Below are 18,064 nucleotides of genomic sequence, written 5' to 3'. Positions count from 1 at the left end.
GTTGGAAAGAAATCTCCTCAGTGCCCTCCACGTGCCTTGCCTGATGGAACACCAGGTGGGCTTTGGCTTTCCGAAGACCAGCCCTGCGTACTCGGGCAGCTTGGCAAATGTTCTCCCCAGAGCAAAGGGCATCAAGAGGAACACGGCTGAAACCATTGGCACAGCCCGGCTGCCTGGAGACGCCATGGCTATGACCGTGGGCGAGCGGAGGCAGAGGGAAGAGAGAAGAAGCACACGGCACGTCCTTAAAACGAGGATCTGCGGGTGCTTGCTGACACGTGCGGCGTGGAGCACAGCTGGGCCTCTTCCTGCCAAGGAGCTGCAAACACTCGCACTGCACTGCCCCAAGCCACATCCCTGCCTGCGCGGGACTCCTCCACCACTGAGCCATCCTCTGCCACACGCCCGCTGACACAGTCCTGCCCAGACACCCCTGGCGTCTCATCCCAGCACATGAAAGGCACTTGCACGGCAGAGCAAGCATGTCAGAAATGAGGAAATGAAATGGCAGCACTGACGAAACCAAAACACAACATGTGCCATTAGGTAGGACATTTTGCTTTGGAGGTGAGCCTGCTGGAAAATTACTGCCCGCGTGCAGTGACTGTGCGCCTGGGGCGGTGCAGAAGCAGTATAAAGCAGGCCCTTCTCCTCACTCTCTCTCATCCACTTCTCTCGCCTCCGTCTCCTTGTGAACAAGGTGAGTTTGAGGCGCTTTTTGTCTTCATCCCATTCCTGACTCTTAACCTCCTCTTCCTCCGCCCCTCCTCCTGGGATTCTCAGCACATACCTACCCTTTGTCCTGTGCTGTGTTTTGAGGCTGCTTGCCATGGAGAGGGAAAAGGAGCAGAAGGTGTGGCATGGAGAAGCGCTGAGATTTGGCTGAGGGGTCTCCTGAGCTATGAGCTAGGTTGAGACCTCCCTGGGCTTTGTCAGTGTCGGTGGGGCACTTTTGCTCTGAGGGAAGGGGTCTCCCTCATTGTAGGGTGACAGGCTGCTCTTCAACCATCCTCTGTGCTTTGATTTCCCCTGCTTCTCTCTCCCAGGTGCACCTCCAGCCCCAAGCCATGTCCTGCTACAGCCCGTGCATGCCCTGCCGGCCCTGCGGCCCGACCCCGCTGGCCAACAGCTGCAACGAGCCCTGTGTCAGGCAGTGCCAGACTCCAATGTCTTCATCCAGCCCTCCGCCGTGGTGGTGACCCTGCCCGGCCCCATCCTCAGCTCCTTCCCGAGAACACCGCCGTGGGCTCCTCCACCTCCGCTGCCGTTGGCAGCATCCTCAGCTCTGAGGAGTGCCCATCAACTCCGGGGCTTCAGCCTCTCTGGCTTGGGCAGCGGCATTTGCGGCAGGAGGTGCTTCCCTGCTAAAGCTGCTGGCCATGGCCCTGGGTTAGAAGGCACCCAGGGACCCACACGATGGTACCGCACTGGGGACGGAGCATCGGCTTGTTGCTTCCAGAGGGCTGAGCAACCCCAGCACCCCTTGCAAAAGGACAAGGCCAGCCTGGGCTCTCAGAAAGCACAGCCCGTGTCTGCCCTTCACGTGCTTCCACTCTTTCTTTTGCCCCCTGTGTCCTTGTTCTCTTGTGGTCTCCTCAGCTGCGAGTACCAGAAAGGCAGCCTGGGGGGTGGCCAGCTGGCCCTGCTCCCTCTGTGGGCAGGCAGATGGACAGCTGGCAGCATCTCTGCCTAGCTGAGGGCTGCAGACTCCTTTCTGCCCCTGGTGCTCCCTGCACTGGGACCTTCACTCAGGGTGACCTTATTTCCCTCTTTTGACTCATTAAAGTTCCGCTGCATCCCAGCCCATGTCTCTGTGTCATCTTTCTCAGGCAGATGATCTCCCAACACATTCAGGATGGTTCTGTGAGGGGTCTGTTGGAAATAAATGTGAAGCGATTACTAGAAGCATCGTAGAGGGTCTTCCTGGGATTGACTGAAGTTGTTTTGTTAAGAACCAGTTACCTGGTTCTTTGTAGTTTTTGGTAGAATGGTCTTGAGAACACATACGTGGTTTGGGTTTTGCTGGACAGTGTTTGCTAAGCAGCAACCTTGTCAATCCAACCCATTCCCCAAATAGCAAGTAGGCTGGGTGTGGACAAGAGACTGGGAGGGGACACAGGCAGGACAGCTGACTCAGACTGACCAAAGGGATAGTCCATACAATATGACATCATGGTCAGCAATACATTCTAAGAGAAAGAACAGTGAGCATCAGGGGACATTCATTATTAGGGAGTTTCTTTTCTGAAACAACTGCTAAGTGCATTGTGCTCTGCTTCGCAGGAGTGGCTGGACATTGCCTGCTGATGGGAAGTAGAGAATAAGTCCTTTTGCTTTGCTTCATTTCCACACATTTTCCCTGCTTTACTTCATTCAACTACCTTTATCTCGACCCATCTGGTTTTAATCTTATTTTCTCCCCCCTTTCTCTGAGGAAGGGCAGTGATAGAGCGCCTTGGTGGGCACCTGGCAGCCAGACAAGGTCAACTCACCACAATCTTTTTGGTGTTCACCATGGGACTCGGGACATCAGCAGTTTCGAATTGAGCATGGTATAGCTGTAGTAGTTACTAACTGGCATGCTTTTGTGTGAGTTTAAGAGTGCACTTGCTGCACCCTTTATCTCTTTATTTTGCTAAGCCTGGGAATACATTCACAGAACCAAAGACTATGGCTTTGCCCTGGCACTGACGCCCTTACTGTGCTGGGGGAGCTATCTACCGGAGAGGGTGAGGAAATACACCCTTCCAGTCTAGGACTGCTGTGAGTTGTTTCGTTGTGCAGGCTCCTGAGGTCCTTATTCACCCTAATGTGAGGTATTTAATGTTACCTAATTAACACTGTTGGCTTAATGTGGGGTTTGCAGAATCTGATGTCAGGCTGGTGTAAGAGGAGGCAACTTTTGGGTGCAGCAACAGTGAAACATGCCCTGAGGTGATTGTTCCCTGGGTGACAACTGCTTGAAAACCAGCTGCTTTTAGCGTGGTACTGGGGCTTGCAGTGAGTCTGTCAAGCCACGATTCAGTACTATCAGAGGATAGTGGTTAAGACAAGGACCCAAACTACCTCCAAGAATGCCATGATTGAGCCAGGCATCCAAACTACAATTAAGAACATGGCAGTTGAGGCAGAGACTTAAACCCCACCTGAGAACACCATGGTTGAGACAAGGAACCAAACACCACCTACAGTAATTGCTGCAGTAGTGAAAAAAAATAGCAGACAATGAAGTCAATGGGTCTATGTCATTGATTAGTAAGGGAGTGAGGAGGAGGAAGAGTCTGATGGGTAAGCAGGTACTTCAGCAAAGAAATGGGAGGAAGAAGTGAGAGAAATCACTCAAGAGACGAAGTACCCAGTCCCTGACCTTGAGAGAACCTGGGGAGTTCTGGTGGAAAGAGTTCTGGTGGAGAGTACAGGCATCAGACAGGTAAGCAGATGACTGCCTGGCAACTCCAGTGCTGGGAGAGTGGGGTCAATGGTCAGGAACTGGAAGGTAAGGAAGCCCAACAGCTGAGATCCCTCGCTAGGGACTGGGGAGCTGATTGTGGAATTGGAAAAGAGGCAATGAAATACAGTCTTGGGAGGCGTCTCCTGTCAAGTGTGAGAGCAAGATATCTGTTCAAGGAAGATTTTGTGGTTTAGCAAGGAAGGTGGACTACCACTTAGGAAGGCATCAAGTACCTGAGAGAATTAGTGGTGCTGGAAGTCATCTACCATGATCTCAATGACAACAAGGTCTCTGAAGGTCTAGATAATGCTCTGTATATATGGTTGTCCAAAATGCACCTGTGTCATACTTTAACAGCTTGGCAGCAACATATTGCCCAGGTTTAGATACATTAACTGTGGAGAGAGCATCTTCCTGTCTGAAATTTTGAAGAAAATCTCTCTCCCTCCGTGTCTTCGCAGGCCAACACCTCAGCTGTGAAGAGTGCCCCACAGAGCCAATCCCCTCCTGCTGTGGTCAGGGGGAAAGGAAGACCAGGACCACGCTCCATGTCCCTTTCTGATTCTTCCTGTGTGACCAGGGGAAGGGGGATGGTGAGCCCACTTTTAAACTGGAATCTTGTGTATGCACGTGAACTGAGAGGGAAGACAACTGCTGAGGGGCCACGCAAGAAGGCTGTCAGTTTAGTTGCTGTTTAGTTACCCCATCATGTGGGTCAAGAAAGCAGAAGTGTTTGAGAAGGGCAAAAGAATAATTCTGACTCTTCTGAAAGGTGGATTGGCCATGAAATGAAGCAAAGTCAATGAACCTGCACAGGACATGCAGTTTTGGTGGGTAAAATGGGAGGGCGAACGTTGTCACATCCTCTGTAAAGGAATGAAGGCAGTGGGTTGGTTATCATTGATAATACGCAGCTGTGGCCTTGCCTCAAAGGCAGTGGGTTATTGTCATGGACGATGTGCAGCTGCAGCTCATCCTGCTAAGTGGTTAAATAGCCCTGAGGCGTGTGGGAGAGAGGCTGGTTGGAGGAGGAGGGTGTGGTCTGACTTCTGGAGTAAGGAGAAACAGCATGGATGGTAGAATCTGACCCACGGTAAAGCCTTGTTGCAGCCAGCTAGTTTGTTTGTGCTGCAACAATTGGTACCTGCTGTGAGGCTGAGTTGGACTACGACTACAACAGCTGGTGTCCAATGTAGCTGAGACGCGGGAGAACCTGTGACCCATAACAGACACAGAGAGGTGAGCTATTGACAACCAATTGATATGGGTGTATTGCAATATTTATTGTCTGTCTTAACTCAACTTACAACTGAATCCCCATCACCTGGCAGCCAGACAATATCAACCCACAGCAAGCACAGTTGTTAATTGCATCTGCATGGTCCTTCCCTCTGTGGAGGCTGCAGCACAAAGGGTGATGAGGGCATAGTCCCGAGGATGCATGGGGAGCCTTTACTGCTCACAAAAGGAGGGGACGGAGGGACACAGCACAGTGGCCCTGTTGGGGGCACTGTCACTTTCAGGAGAGGAAGTCATCCATGACTCCTCCAGACCCATGGCCATCAGGCCCAGCTTTGCTGAGCCTTTGCCCAGACATACCTTCTTGGCCTCAGTGTACTTGCTTCAGAGATGTGTGTGGCCACTGCTGATGTCAGTTGAGGAGCCTAGGCTGTGGGAGGGCAGCAACCCCACAGGCGTCTGGGAATTATTCAGGTGGGGTGAAGAAAAATGAGGGCGATGGGGGGTAGCAATTCCTCTTCCCCTTGTTGCTGCTGTGCTGGAGAAGGAGGCTCAGGCAGGACATGACCACGGAATGGTTGACCAAAAATGATGAAAGAGCTGTGACATGCTGTAGAACATCACACCTAGCAATAAAAATGTAGGTAGAGCCCTGATCAACAACTGGCTTGGCAGCAACCAGCTATGTCTCCCCACGTATCCTTCAGCCAATGCTAAGCAACAGCACAAAAGCAGGGCCAGGAAAAGATGCTTTTGCAGATCCCATCAAAAGAGGTGTGGCACTCAGCACTGTTCCTGGACACCAAGGGCTGTCATCAAGATCCTGGACTATATGACCAGAGGTGTAGCCAGGAGATTGATGGGAATGATCATCCCACTCTGCTCAGCACCCACCAGACACAATCTAGAACACTATGTCATCTTTGGGGCTGTAATGCAAGAAGGACCTTGACTAAGCAGTGAGTTCAGTGCAGAATGGACAGGATGGAGAGAGGACTAGAGCACTTGCTTGGGGATGAAAGGCTGCAGTAAACATCTTGATGAGCGTTGAGAAATTAATGCTTTGGTGGGAAACCCAGAAGCAGCTTTTGAGAGCTATGGTTGTTGAACTGTGTGAGGTAATTCTTCCAGCCTCAGCTAGGCAGAGAATTCAGATAACAGAGGGTCACGCTAAGTACACTCAAAGCAAGCCTTTGTTAAAAATCACAGCAGGACCACCCCTAGAAAACATATCTTTCCCCAGACATGTTGGCAGGATATCTGCAGAGAAAATGATGACAATAAGGCATAGTATGGGATGCAGCAGAACTTTAATGAATCAAAAAAAGGAAGTGGGGTTGATGTGAGTGGAGGCCCAAGCACAGGGAACAACAGAATTCATGTCTGCCCAATGGCTCTTGCAGAGATGCCACCAGGTGTCCATCTGCCTGCCCGAAGAGGGAACAAGGCCAGAAGGTGCTTCCTAGGTGGCCTTTGTGGTGTTTGCAGCACAGGAGACCACAAGAGATGGTCTTCCCGAGAGCCATGGCCAGCAGCTTTAGCAGGGGAAGGACCTCCTGCCGCAAATGCCGCTGCCCAAGCCAGAGAGGCTGAAGCCCCGGAGTTGATGGGCACTCCCTCAGAGCTGAGGATGCTGCCAACGGCAGCGGAGGTGGAGGAGCCCACGGCGGTGTTCTGCGGGAAGGAGCTGAGGATGGGGCCGGGCAGGGTCACCACCACGGCGGAGGGCTGGATGAAGACATTGGAGTCCTGGCACTGCCTGACACAGGGCTCGTTGCAGCTGTTGGCCAGCGGGGTCGGGCCGCAGGGCCGGCAGGGCATGCACGGGCTGTAGCAGGACATGCTTCAAGGCTGGAGGTGCACCTGGGAGAGAGAAGCAGGGCATGGGGGCTGGGTGAGGAGCAGCCTGTCATACCACAACGAGGGAGCCAAGGCACGAGCTGGAGACGAGAGCTGGAGGCGTGTAGGGAGGCACAGGGGCTGCTTCTTCCCTATGGCCCAAAAGTGCCCTGCCGTGAGGGACCAAGCCCAGGCACCTTCCCACCTAGCCCATAGCTCAGGAGACACCTCAACCGAGACCCAGCCGCTCCCCACGCCACAACTTCAGCCCCATTCCCTGTGCCATGAAAGCTGCTCCAGGACCCACGGTAGGAGAAACCAGCAGCTCTGTGCCGAGAAATCCCAGAGGAGGAGGAGGAGGAAAAGGTCTTCAGACTCACCTTGTTCACAAGGAGACGGAGGCGAGAGAAGTGGATGAGAGAGTGAGGAGAAGGGCCTGCTTTTATACTGCTTCTGCACCGCCCCAGGCGCACAGTCACTGCACGCGGGCAGTAATTTTCCAGCAGGCTCACCTCCAAAGCAAAATGTCCTACCTAATGGCACATGTTGTGTTTTGGTTTCCGTCAGTGCTGCCATTTCATTTCCTCATTTCTGACATGACCACTAGGGCACGGAGGCTCTTTTGAAGATTGGGATGAGGAGCCCAAGGATTTCCTGAGCAGGACCATGTCAACATGGCCAGAAGACATGCCCCTGAGCACGGAGGGCTCTGTGCAGATGGAGGACATCATTCTCAGGCGATACAGTGAGGTTGTTCCCAAAACCCTGTGCAGGAGGGTGCACATGTCTTCCCACCAATGCCGTCCTCCCCTGAGTGCCCAAAGCTTCTCCAAATGAGGACAGGCCGCGTCCTTCTCCCTGGGCAGGACTGTCCCTCCCTGCCCCTCTGCTCGCGCCAGCAGTCGCTGATCATTGCCTCTATCGGCAGGCGGGCTGCGCGGCCGGTTTCAAATGGCTCCGCCCAAGGAAAACTTCCCTTTCTGGAAGACATTTGCTGCTTTCCTTGGCAAAGACAACCCCTGTCGTGGCAGCCTCTGGGGGTGCGCAAGCAGTGCCCTCAGCCCTGATGGGACACGGGCCTGCAGGCAGCCCGCGCTCCTGGCTTGGCCTCGTGCCAAAGGGCTGACACACGCCAACCCAAAATTAGAGTGTGACTGGCCGTGGGTAGGGAGAGTCTATCCCAGGAAGCCTGCCTACTGCAGGCATCGCCTTGCCCTCCTGGGACGCGTCCCAGCTGCCTCCATGTCTGCAGGGCAGGGAAGAGCATCACCTCCTCGATGTAGTCTGAGAGCTGGTTTCGTGCCTTCCGAGCCCACCCCTCCTTGAGCATCCCCACGCGCGTGGCACGGCAGGGTCCTGCCAGCCGTCACCCCTGGGAGAGCTGGGGGAAGTTCCCTTGCCTCTCCAGTGGTGCCGGGTTGTGCTCCAAGGTGAGGAGGCCTTTGGGGCCTGGGAAAGACGACATGATGAAGCACTAATGCCAAGAGAAGGTGTATCGCCTGACGGCCAGGGAGGAGCCCCAGCGGTGGGGACACGTTTTCTGCAACCCCTCCTCTCCCTCCACGGGGTATGCAGGCATCTGGTGGCATGCACTCGTGTCTCTCCATCGGTTTAAATGTCCCCACACCGGATCCTCCTCGACTGTGGGTAAGACTCTCCCTGCCCCAGACTTGCCAAGGAATGGCAGAGGCCCGGTCCCTCGACAGCAGCTCTTGCCAGTCAAGACCAAGGCCGCGAACCCCCGCAGCACCTCCGCCTTGCCTGTAACCCCTGTGCCCGGTGAAGCTGCCCCATTCAGCGCTGCAGCTGACTTTGGCCAAGCCTTGCTGCTGACCTGTGTGGAAGAAGATCTCCTCAGTGCCCTCCACGTGCCTTGCCTGATGGAACACCAGGTGGGCTTTGGCTTTCCGAAGACCAGCCCTGCGTACTCGGGCAGCTTGGCAAATGTTCTCCCCAGAGCAAAGGGCATCAAGAGGAACACGGCTGAAACCATTGGCACAGCCCGGCTGCCTGGAGACGCCATGGCTAGTGACCGTGGGAGCGAGCGGAGGCAGAGGGAAGAGAGAGAAGCACACGGCACGTCCTTAAAACGAGGAGTCTGCGGGTGCTTGCTGACACGTGCGGCGTGGAGCACAGCTGGGCCTCTTCCTGCCAAGGGAGCTGCAAACACTCGCACTGCACTGCCCCAAGCCAACATCCCCTGCCTGCGCGGGACTCCTCCACCACTGAGGAGCCATCCTCTGCCCACGCTGACACAGTCCTGCCCAGGACACCCCTGGGCGTCTCATCCCAGCACATGAAAGGCACTTGCACGGCAGAGCAAGCATGTCAGAAATGAGGAAATGAAATGGCAGCACTGACGGAAACCAAAACACAACATGTGCCATTAGGTAGGACATTTTGCTTTGGAGGTGAGCCTGCTGGAAAATTACTGCCCGCGTGCAGTGACTGTGCGCCTGGGGCGGTGCAGAAGCAGTATAAAAGCAGGCCCTTCTCCTCACTCTCTCATCCACTTCTCTCGCCTCCGTCTCCTTGTGAACAAGGTGAGTTTGAGGCGCTTTTTGTCTTCATCCCATTCCTGACTCTTAACCTCCTCTTCCTCCGCCTCCTCCTCCTCTGGGATTTCTCAGCACATACCTACCCTTTGTCCTGTGCTGTGTTTTGAGGCTGCTTGCCATGGGAGAGGGAAAAGGAGCAGAAGGTGTGGCATGGAGAAGCGCTGAGATTTGGCTGAGGGGTCTCCTGAGCTATGAGCTAGGTTGAGACCTCCCTGGGCTTTGTCAGTGTCGGTGGGGCACTTTTGCTCTGAGGGAAGGGGTCTCCCTCATTGTAGGGTGACAGGCTGCTCTTCAACCATCCTCTGTGCTTTGATTTCCCCTGCTTCTCTCTCCCAGGTGCACCTCCAGCCCCAAGCCATGTCCTGCTACAGCCCGTGCATGCCCTGCCGGCCCTGCGGCCCGACCCCGCTGGCCAACAGCTGCAACGAGCCCTGTGTCAGGCAGTGCCAGGACTCCAATGTCTTCATCCAGCCCTCCGCCGTGGTGGTGACCCTGCCCGGCCCCATCCTCAGCTCCTTCCCGCAGAACACCGCCGTGGGCTCCTCCACCTCCGCTGCCGTTGGCAGCATCCTCAGCTCTGAGGGAGTGCCCATCAACTCCGGGGGCTTCAGCCTCTCTGGCTTGGGCAGCGGCATTTGCGGCAGGAGGTGCCTGCCCTGCTAAAGCTGCTGGCCATGGCCCTGGGTTAGAAGGCACCCAGGGACCCACACGATGGTACCGCACTGGGGACGGAGCATCGGCTTGTTGCTTCCAGAGGGGCTGAGCAACCCCAGCACCCCTTGCAAAAGGACAAGGCCAGCCTGGGCTCTCAGAAAGCACAGCCCGTGTCTGCCCTTCACGTGCTTCCACTCTTTCTTTTGCCCCTGTGTCCTTGTTCTCTTGTGGTCTCCTCAGCTGCGAGTACCAGAAAGGCAGCCTGGGGGGTGGCCAGCTGGCCCTGCTCCCTCTGTGGGCAGGCAGATGGACAGCTGGCAGCATCTCTGCCTAGCTGAGGGCTGCAGACTCCTTTCTGCCCCTGGTGCTCCCTGCACTGGGACCTTCACTCAGGGTGACCTTATTTCCCTCTTTTGACTCATTAAAGTTCCGCTGCATCCCAGCCCATGTCTCTGTGTCATCTTTCTCAGGCAGATGATCTCCCAACACATTCAGGATGGTTCTGTGAGGGGTCTGTTGGAAATAAATGTGAAGCGATTACTAGAAGCATCGTAGAGGGTCTTCCTGGGATTGACTGAAGTTGTTTTGTTAAGAACCAGTTACCTGGTTCTTTGTAGTTTTGGTAGAATGGTCTTGAGAACACATACGTGGTTTGGGTTTTGCTGGACAGTGTTTGCTAAGCAGCAACCTTGTCAATCCAACCCATTCCCCAAATAGCAAGTAGGCTGGGTGTGGACAAGAGACTGGGAGGGGACACAGGCAGGACAGCTGACTCAGACTGACCAAAGGGATAGTCCATACAATATGACATCATGGTCAGCAATACATTCTAAGAGAAAGAACAGTGAGCATCAGGGGACATTCATTATTAGGGAGTTTCTTTTCTGAAACAACTGCTAAGTGCATTGTGCTCTGCTTCGCAGGAGTGGCTGGACATTGCCTGCTGATGGGAAGTAGAGAATAAGTCCTTTTGCTTTGCTTCATTTCCACACATTTTCCCTGCTTTACTTCATTCAACTACCTTTATCTCGACCCATCTGGTTTTAATCTTATTTTCTCCCCCTTTCTCTCTGAGGAAGGGCAGTGATAGGGCGCCTTGGTGGGCACCTGGCAGCCAGACAAGGTCAACTCACCACAATCTTTTTGGTGTTCACCATGGGACTCGGGACATCAGCAGTTTCGAATTGAGCATGGTATAGCTGTAGTAGTCACTAACTGGCATGCTTTTGTGTGAGTTTAAGAGTGCACTTGCTGCACCCTTTATCTCTTTATTTTGCTAAGCCTGGGAATACATTCACAGAACCAAAGACTATGGCTTTGCCCTGGCACTGACGCCCTTACTGTGCTGGGGGAGCTATCTACCGGAGAGGGTGAGGAAATACACCCTCTTCCAGTCTAGGACTGCTGTGAGTTGTTTCGTTGTGCAGGCTCCTGAGGTCCTTATTCACCCTAATGTGAGGTATTTAATGTTACCTAATTAACACTGTTGGCTTAATGTGGGGTTTGCAGAATCTGATGTCAGGCTGGTGTAAGAGGAGGCAACTTTTGGGTGCAGCAACAGTGAAACATGCCCTGAGGTGATTGTTCCCTGGGTGACAACTGCTTGAAAACCAGCTGCTTTTAGCGTGGTACTGGGGCTTGCAGTGAGTCTGTCAAGCCACGATTCAGTACTATCAGAGGATAGTGGTTAAGACAAGGACCCAAACTACCTCCAAGAATGCCATGATTGAGCCAGGCATCCAAACTACAATTAAGAACATGGCAGTTGAGGCAGAGACTTAAACCCCACCTGAGAACACCATGGTTGAGACAAGGAACCAAACACCACCTACAGTAATTGCTGCAGTAGTGAAAAAGAAATAGCAGACAATGAAGTCAATGGGTCTATGTCATTGATTAGTAAGGGAGTGAGGAGGAGGAGAGTCTGATGGGTAAGCAGGTACTTCAGCAAAGAAATGGGAGGAAGAAGTGAGAGAAATCACTCAAGAGACGAAGTACCCAGTCCCTGACCTTGAGAGAACCTGGGGAGTTCTGGTGGAAAGAGTTCTGGTGGAGAGTACAGGCATCAGACAGGTAAGCAGATGACTGCCTGGCAACTCCAGTGCTGGGAGAGTGGGGTCAATGGTCAGGAACTGGAAGGTAAGGAAGCCCAACAGCTGAGATCCCTCGCTAGGGACTGGGGAGCTGATTGTGGAATTGGAAAAGAGGCAATGAAATACAGTCTTGGGAGGCGTCTCCTGTCAAGTGTGAGAGCAAGATATCTGTTCAAGGAAGATTTTGTGGTTTAGCAAGGAAGGTGGACTACCACTTAGGAAGGCATCAAGTACCTGAGAGAATTAGTGGTGCTGGAAGTCATCTACCATGATCTCAATGACAACAAGGTCTCTGAAGGTCTAGATAATGCTCTGTATATATGGTTGTCCAAAATGCACCTGTGTCATACTTTAACAGCTTGGCAGCAACATATTGCCCAGGTTTAGATACATTAACTGTGGAGAGCATCTTCCTGTCTGAAATTTTGAAGAAAATCTCTCTCCCTCCGTGTCTTCGCAGGCCAACACCTCAGCTGTGAAGAGTGCCCCACAGAGCCAATCCCCTCCTGCTGTGGTCAGGGGGAAAGGAAGACCAGGACCACGCTCCATGTCCCTTTCTGATTCTTCCTGTGTGACCAGGGGAAGGGGGATGGTGAGCCCACTTTTAAACTGGAATCTTGTGTATGCACGTGAACTGAGAGGGAAGACAACTGCTGAGGGGCCATGCAAGAAGGCTGTCAGTTTAGTTGCTGTTTAGTTACCCCATCATGTGGGTCAAGAAAGCAGAAGTGTTTGAGAAGGGCAAAAGAATAATTCTGACTCTTCTGAAAGGTGGATTGGCCATGAAATGAAGCAAAGTCAATGAACCTGCACAGGACATGCAGTTTTGGTGGGTAAAATGGGAGGGAACGTTGTCACATCCTCTGTAAAGGAATGAAGGCAGTGGGTTGGTTATCATTGATAATACGCAGCTGTGGCCTTGCCTCAAAGGCAGTGGGTTATTGTCATGGACGATGTGCAGCTGCAGCTCATCCTGCTAAGTGGTTAAATAGCCCTGACGTGTGGGAGAGAGGCTGGTTGGAGGAGGAGTGGTGTGGTCTGACTTCTGGAGTAAGGAAAACAGCATGGATGGTAGAATCTGACCCACGGTAAAGCCTTGTTGCAGCCAGCTAGTTTGTTTGTGCTGCAACAATTGGTACCTGCTGTGAGGCTGAGTTGGACTACGACTACAACAGCTGGTGTCCAATGTAGCTGAGACAAGCGGGAGAACCTGTGACCCATAACAGACACTGAGAGGTGAGCTATTGACAACCAATTGATATGGGTGTATTGCAATATTTATTGTCTGTCTTAACTCAACTTACAACTGAATCCCCATCACCTGGCAGCCAGACAATATCAACCCACAGCAAGCACAGTTGTTAATTGCATCTGCATGGTCCTTCCCTCTGTGGAGGCTGCAGCACAAAGGGTGATGAGGGCATAGTCCCGAGGATGCATGGGGAGCCTTTACTGCTCACAAAAGGAGGGGACGGAGGGACACAGCATAGTGGCCCTGTTGGGGGCACTGTCACTTTCAGGAGAGGAAGTCATCCATGACTCCTCCAGACCCATGGCCATCAGGCCCAGCTTTGCTGAGCCTTTGCCCAGATATACCTTCTTGGCATGCACTTGCTTCAGAGATGTGTGTGGCCACTGCTGATGTCAGTTGAGGAGCCTAGGCTGTGGGAGGGCAGCAACCCCACAGGCGTCTGGGAATTATTCAGGTGGGGTGAAGAAAAATGAGGGCGATGGGGGGTAGCAATTCCTCTTCCCTTGTTGCTGCTGTGCTGGAGAAGGAGGCTCAGGCAGGACATGACCACGGAATGGTTGACCAAAAATGATGAAAGAGCTGTGACATGCTGTAGAACATCACACCTAGCAATAAAAATGTAGGTAGAGCCCTGATCAACAACTGGCTTGGCAGCAACCAGCTATGTCTCCCCACGTATCCTTCAGCCAATGCTAAGCAACAGCACAAAAGCAGGGCCAGGAAAAGATGCTTTTGCAGTGATCCCATCAAAAGAGGTGTGGCACTCAGCACTGTTCCTGGACACCAAGGGCTGTCATCAAGATCCTGGACTATATGACCAGAGGTGTAGCCAGGAGATTGATGGGAATGATCATCCCACTCTGCTCAGCACCCACCAGACACAATCTAGAACACTATGTCATCTTTGGGGCTGTAATGCAAGAAGGACCTTGACTAAGCAGTGAGTTCAGTGCAGAATGGACAGGATGGAGAGAGGACTAGAGCACTTGCTTGGGGATGAAAGGCTGCAGTAAACATCTTGATGAGCGTTGAGAAATTAATGCTTTGGTGGGAAACCCAGAAGCAGCTTTTGAGAGCTATGGTTGTTGAACTGTGTGAGGTAATTCTTCCAGCCTCAGCTAGGCAGAGAAGTTCAGATAACAGAGGGTCACGCTAAGTACACTCAAAGCAAGCCTTTGTTAAAAATCACAGGACCACCCTAAGAAACATATCTTTCCCCGACATGTTGGCAGGATATCTGCAGAGAAAATGATGACAATAAGGCATAGTATGGGATGCAGCAGAACTTTAATGAATCAAAAAAGGAAGTGGGGTTGATGTGAGTGGAGGCCCAAGCACAGGGAACAACAGAATTCATGTCTGCCCAATGGCTCTTGCAGAGATGCCCAGGTGTCCATCTGCCTGCCCCGAAGAGGGAACAAGGCCAGAAGGTGCTTCCTAGGTGGCCTTTGTGGTGTTTGCAGCACAGGAGACCACAAGAGATGGTCTTCCCGAGGGCCATGGCCAGCAGCTTTAGCAGGGGAAGGACCTCCTGCCGCAAATGCCGCTGCCCAAGCCAGAGAGGCTGAAGCCCCCGGAGTTGATGGGCACTCCCTCAGAGCTGAGGATGCTGCCAACGGCAGCGGAGGTGGAGGAGCCCACGGCGGTGTTCTGCGGGAAGGAGCTGAGGATGGGGCCGGGCAGGGTCACCACCACGGCGGAGGGCTGGATGAAGACATTGGAGTCCTGGCACTGCCTGACACAGGGCTCGTTGCAGCTGTTGGCCAGCGGGGTCGGGCCGCAGGGCCGGCAGGGCATGCACGGGCTGTAGCAGGACATGCTTCAAGGCTGGAGGTGCACCTGGGAGAGAGAAGCAGGGCATGGGGGCTGGGTGAGGAGCAGCCTGTCATACCACAACGAGGGAGCCAAGGCACGAGCTGGAGACGAGAGCTGGCGGCTGTGTAGGGAGGCACAGGGGCTGCTTCTTCCCTATGGCCCAAAAGTGCCCTGCCGTGAGGGACCAAGCCCAGGCACCTTCCCACCTAGCCCATAGCTCAGGAGACACCTCAACCGAGACCCAGCCGCTCCCCACGCCACAACTTCAGCCCCATTCCTTGTGCCATGAAAGCTGCTCCAGGACCCACGGTAGGAGAAACCAGCAGCTCTGTGCCGAGAAATCCCAGAGGAGGAGGAGGAGGAGAAAGGTCTTCAGACTCACCTTGTTCACAAGGAGACGGAGGCGAGAGAAGTGGATGAGAGAGTGAGGAGAAGGGCCTGCTTTTATACTGCTTCTGCACCGCCCCAGGCGCACAGTCACTGCACGCGGGCAGTAATTTTCCAGCAGGCTCACCTCCAAAGCAAAATGTCCTACCTAATGGCACATGTTGTGTTTTGGTTTCCGTCAGTGCTGCCATTTCATTTCCTCATTTCTGACATGCTTGCTCTGCCGTGCAAGTGCCTTTCATGTGCTGGGATGAGACGCCCAGGGGTGTCCTGGGCAGGACTGTGTCAGCGTGGGCAGAGGATGGCTCCTCAGTGGTGGAGGATCCCGCGCAGGCAGGGGATGTTGGCTTGGGGCAGTGCAGTGCGAGTGTTTGCAGCTCCCTTGGCAGGAAGAGGCCCAGCTGTGCTCCACGCCGCACGTGTCAGCAAGCACCCGCAGACTCCTCGTTTTAAGGACGTGCCGTGTGCTTCTCTCTCTTCCCTCTGCCTCCGCTCGCTCCCACGGTCACTAGCCATGGCGTCTCCAGGCAGCCGGGCTGTGCCAATGGTTTCAGCCGTGTTCCTCTTGATGCCCTTTGCTCTGGGGAGAACATTTGCCAAGCTGCCCGAGTACGCAGGGCTGGTCTTCGGAAAGCCAAAGCCCACCTGGTGTTCCATCAGGCAAGGCACGTGGAGGGCACTGAGGAGATCTTCTTCCACACAGGTCAGCAGCAAGGCTTGGCCAAAGTCAGCTGCAGCGCTGAATGGGGCAGCTTCACCGGGCACAGGGGTTACAGGCAAGGCGGAGGTGCTGCGGGGGTTCGCGGCCTTGGTCTTGACTGGCAAGAGCTGCTGTCGAGGGACCGGGCCTCTGCCATTCCTTGGCAAGTCTGGGGCAGGGAGAGTCTTACCCACAGTCGAGGAGGATCAGTGTGGGGACATTTAAACCGGTTGGAGAGACACGAGTGCATGCCACCAGATGCCTGCATACCCCGTGGAGGGAGAGGAGGGGTTGCAGAAAACGTGTCCCACCGGCTGGGGCTCCTCCCTGGCCGTCAGGCGATACACCTTCTCTTGGCATTAGTGCTTCATCATGTCGTCTTTCCCAGGCCCCAAAGGCCTCCTCACCTTGGAGCACAACCCGGCACCACTGGAGAGGCAAGGGAACTTCCCCCAGCTCTCCCAGGGGTGACGGCTGGCAGGACCCTGCCGTGCCACGCGCGTGGGATGCTCAAGGAGGGTGGGCTCGGAAGGCACGAAACCAGCTCTCAGACTACTCGAGGAGGTGATGCTCTTCCCTGCCCTGCAGACGTGGAGGCAGCTGGGACGCGTCCCAGGAGGGCAAGGCGATGCCTGCAGTAGGCAGGCTTCTGGGATAGACTCTCCCTACCCCGGCCAGTCACACTCTAATTTTGGGTTGGCTGTGTCAGCTTTTGGTTTGGTGCACAAGCTGGGAGTGTGTGCTGTCTGCATTTTTGTGTCCCACACAGGGCAGTTCCACCCCTGCCCCAGGAAATCCATCTTCAAGTTCTGGGCTGTACCCATGTACACAGCTCCAGGCAGCCCCAGCAGCCATTACACCCAACATGACCTTGCCAGCTCTCCCAGAGCTTGAGTGGCTTGCAGGGCAGTCAGTCTGTATTGCAAGAGCGCCTAGGCCTTTTGGTCAGGGTCTAAAGTGTGCAACGAAACTGCGTGGTGGTGTGAGGAGAGTAGGAGGAATAAGGCACTGTACTGTGTTCCTATGGTTGTTTTGAGGGACCCGAATCTATAAGGGTTGTTGAGGAATCACAGACTTTGAGTGGGCAACATTGTCCTTCTGCAACACTGCTGATGGCAATGGTTGGGGACCCCCAGAGAGCCATGAGAGAGGATGACTTTGCCAATAATCTGGCAAATTTCTTCCCAAAGAAACTTTCCTTGGGCAAAGTTCTTTTAAATGAGCAGCACAGCCTACCTGCCTGTAGATGCAATGACCAGTAACTGCTGGAATGAGCAGAGTGCTAGGTAGGGAGGGAGAAGACATGGGCTGTAAACAACCTCACCAGACTTCCCGCACCTGTGTTTGCTACCTATGCAACACCTCTCCAGCACTTGGAGGCACATCTTCTGCCTGTACTAGCATGATCCTAATCAGCACGTCCTTTGAGCTCTCATCATGGTACTTGAAAGGAGCCTCTGTGGCATAGTGGGCATGTCTGAGATGAGGAAATGAAATGACGGCTTTGACGGAAGCCAAAACACAACCTGTGCAATTGCAGGTTGGATGTTTGATTTGGAGATGAGCCTGCTGGAAAATTACTGCCCGCGTGCAGTGACTGTGCGCCTGGGGCGGTGCAGAAGCAGTATAAAAGCAGGCCCTTCTCCCTCACTCTCTCATCCACTGCTCTCGCCTCCGTCTCCTTGTGAACAAGGTGAGTTTGAGGCGCTTTTTTTCATCCCATTCCTGACTCTTAACCTCCTCTTCCTCCGCCTCCTCCTCCTCTGGGATTTCTCAGCACATACCTACCCTTTGTCCTGTGCTGTGTTTTGAGGCTGCTTGCCATGGGAGAGGAAAAGGAGCAGAAGGTGTGGCATGGAGAAGCGCTGAGATTTGGCTGAGGGGTCTCCTGAGCTATGAGCTAGGTTGAGACCTCCTGGGCTTTGTCAGTGTCGGTGGGCACTTTTGCTCTGAGGGAAGGGTCTCCCTCATTGTAGGGTGACAGGCTGCTCTTCAACCATCCTCTGTGCTTGATTTCCCTGCTTCTCTCTCCCAGGTGCACCTCCAGACTTGAAGCATGTCCTGCTACAGCCCTGC

The 18,064-nt window shown here is 53.9% G+C and overlaps 1 protein-coding gene and 1 pseudogene across 1 annotated transcript; one reads left to right on the top strand and one right to left on the bottom strand.

Moving 5' to 3' along the window:
- Positions 1–6,227: 6,227 nt before the first annotated feature.
- LOC119158695 lies at positions 6,228–6,532 on the bottom strand (annotated as a pseudogene).
- Positions 6,533–7,216: 684 nt separating this feature from the next.
- LOC119159045 lies at positions 7,217–9,750 on the top strand. Its single transcript, XM_037411565.1, has 4 exons — positions 7,217–7,274; positions 8,198–8,553; positions 8,920–9,072; positions 9,424–9,750. The coding sequence occupies exons 1-4, from the start codon at positions 7,217–7,219 to the stop codon at positions 9,748–9,750; spliced, it is 894 nt and encodes a 297-aa protein (XP_037267462.1).
- Positions 9,751–18,064: the final 8,314 nt, after the last annotated feature.

Source organism: Falco rusticolus, chromosome 18, assembly GCF_015220075.1.
Source record: "Falco rusticolus isolate bFalRus1 chromosome 18, bFalRus1.pri, whole genome shotgun sequence".
Classification (NCBI taxonomy): Eukaryota; Metazoa; Chordata; class Aves; order Falconiformes; family Falconidae; genus Falco; species Falco rusticolus.
The sequence above is the reverse complement of the archived record's forward strand: the minus strand, read 5'-3'. Positions and strand labels throughout refer to the sequence as shown.

Coding starts and splice junctions, on each gene's coding strand:
- LOC119159045 (XM_037411565.1), top strand. CDS start 7,217: ATGCCCCTGAGCACGGAGGGCTCTGTGCAGATGGAGGACATCATTCTC. Junction 8,554..8,919: donor GGCTGCCTGGAGACGCCATG/GCTAGTGACCGT, acceptor ATGTGCCATTAG/GTAGGACATTTTGCTTTGGA. Junction 9,073..9,423: donor TCCGTCTCCTTGTGAACAAG/GTGAGTTTGAGG, acceptor TCTCTCTCCCAG/GTGCACCTCCAGCCCCAAGC.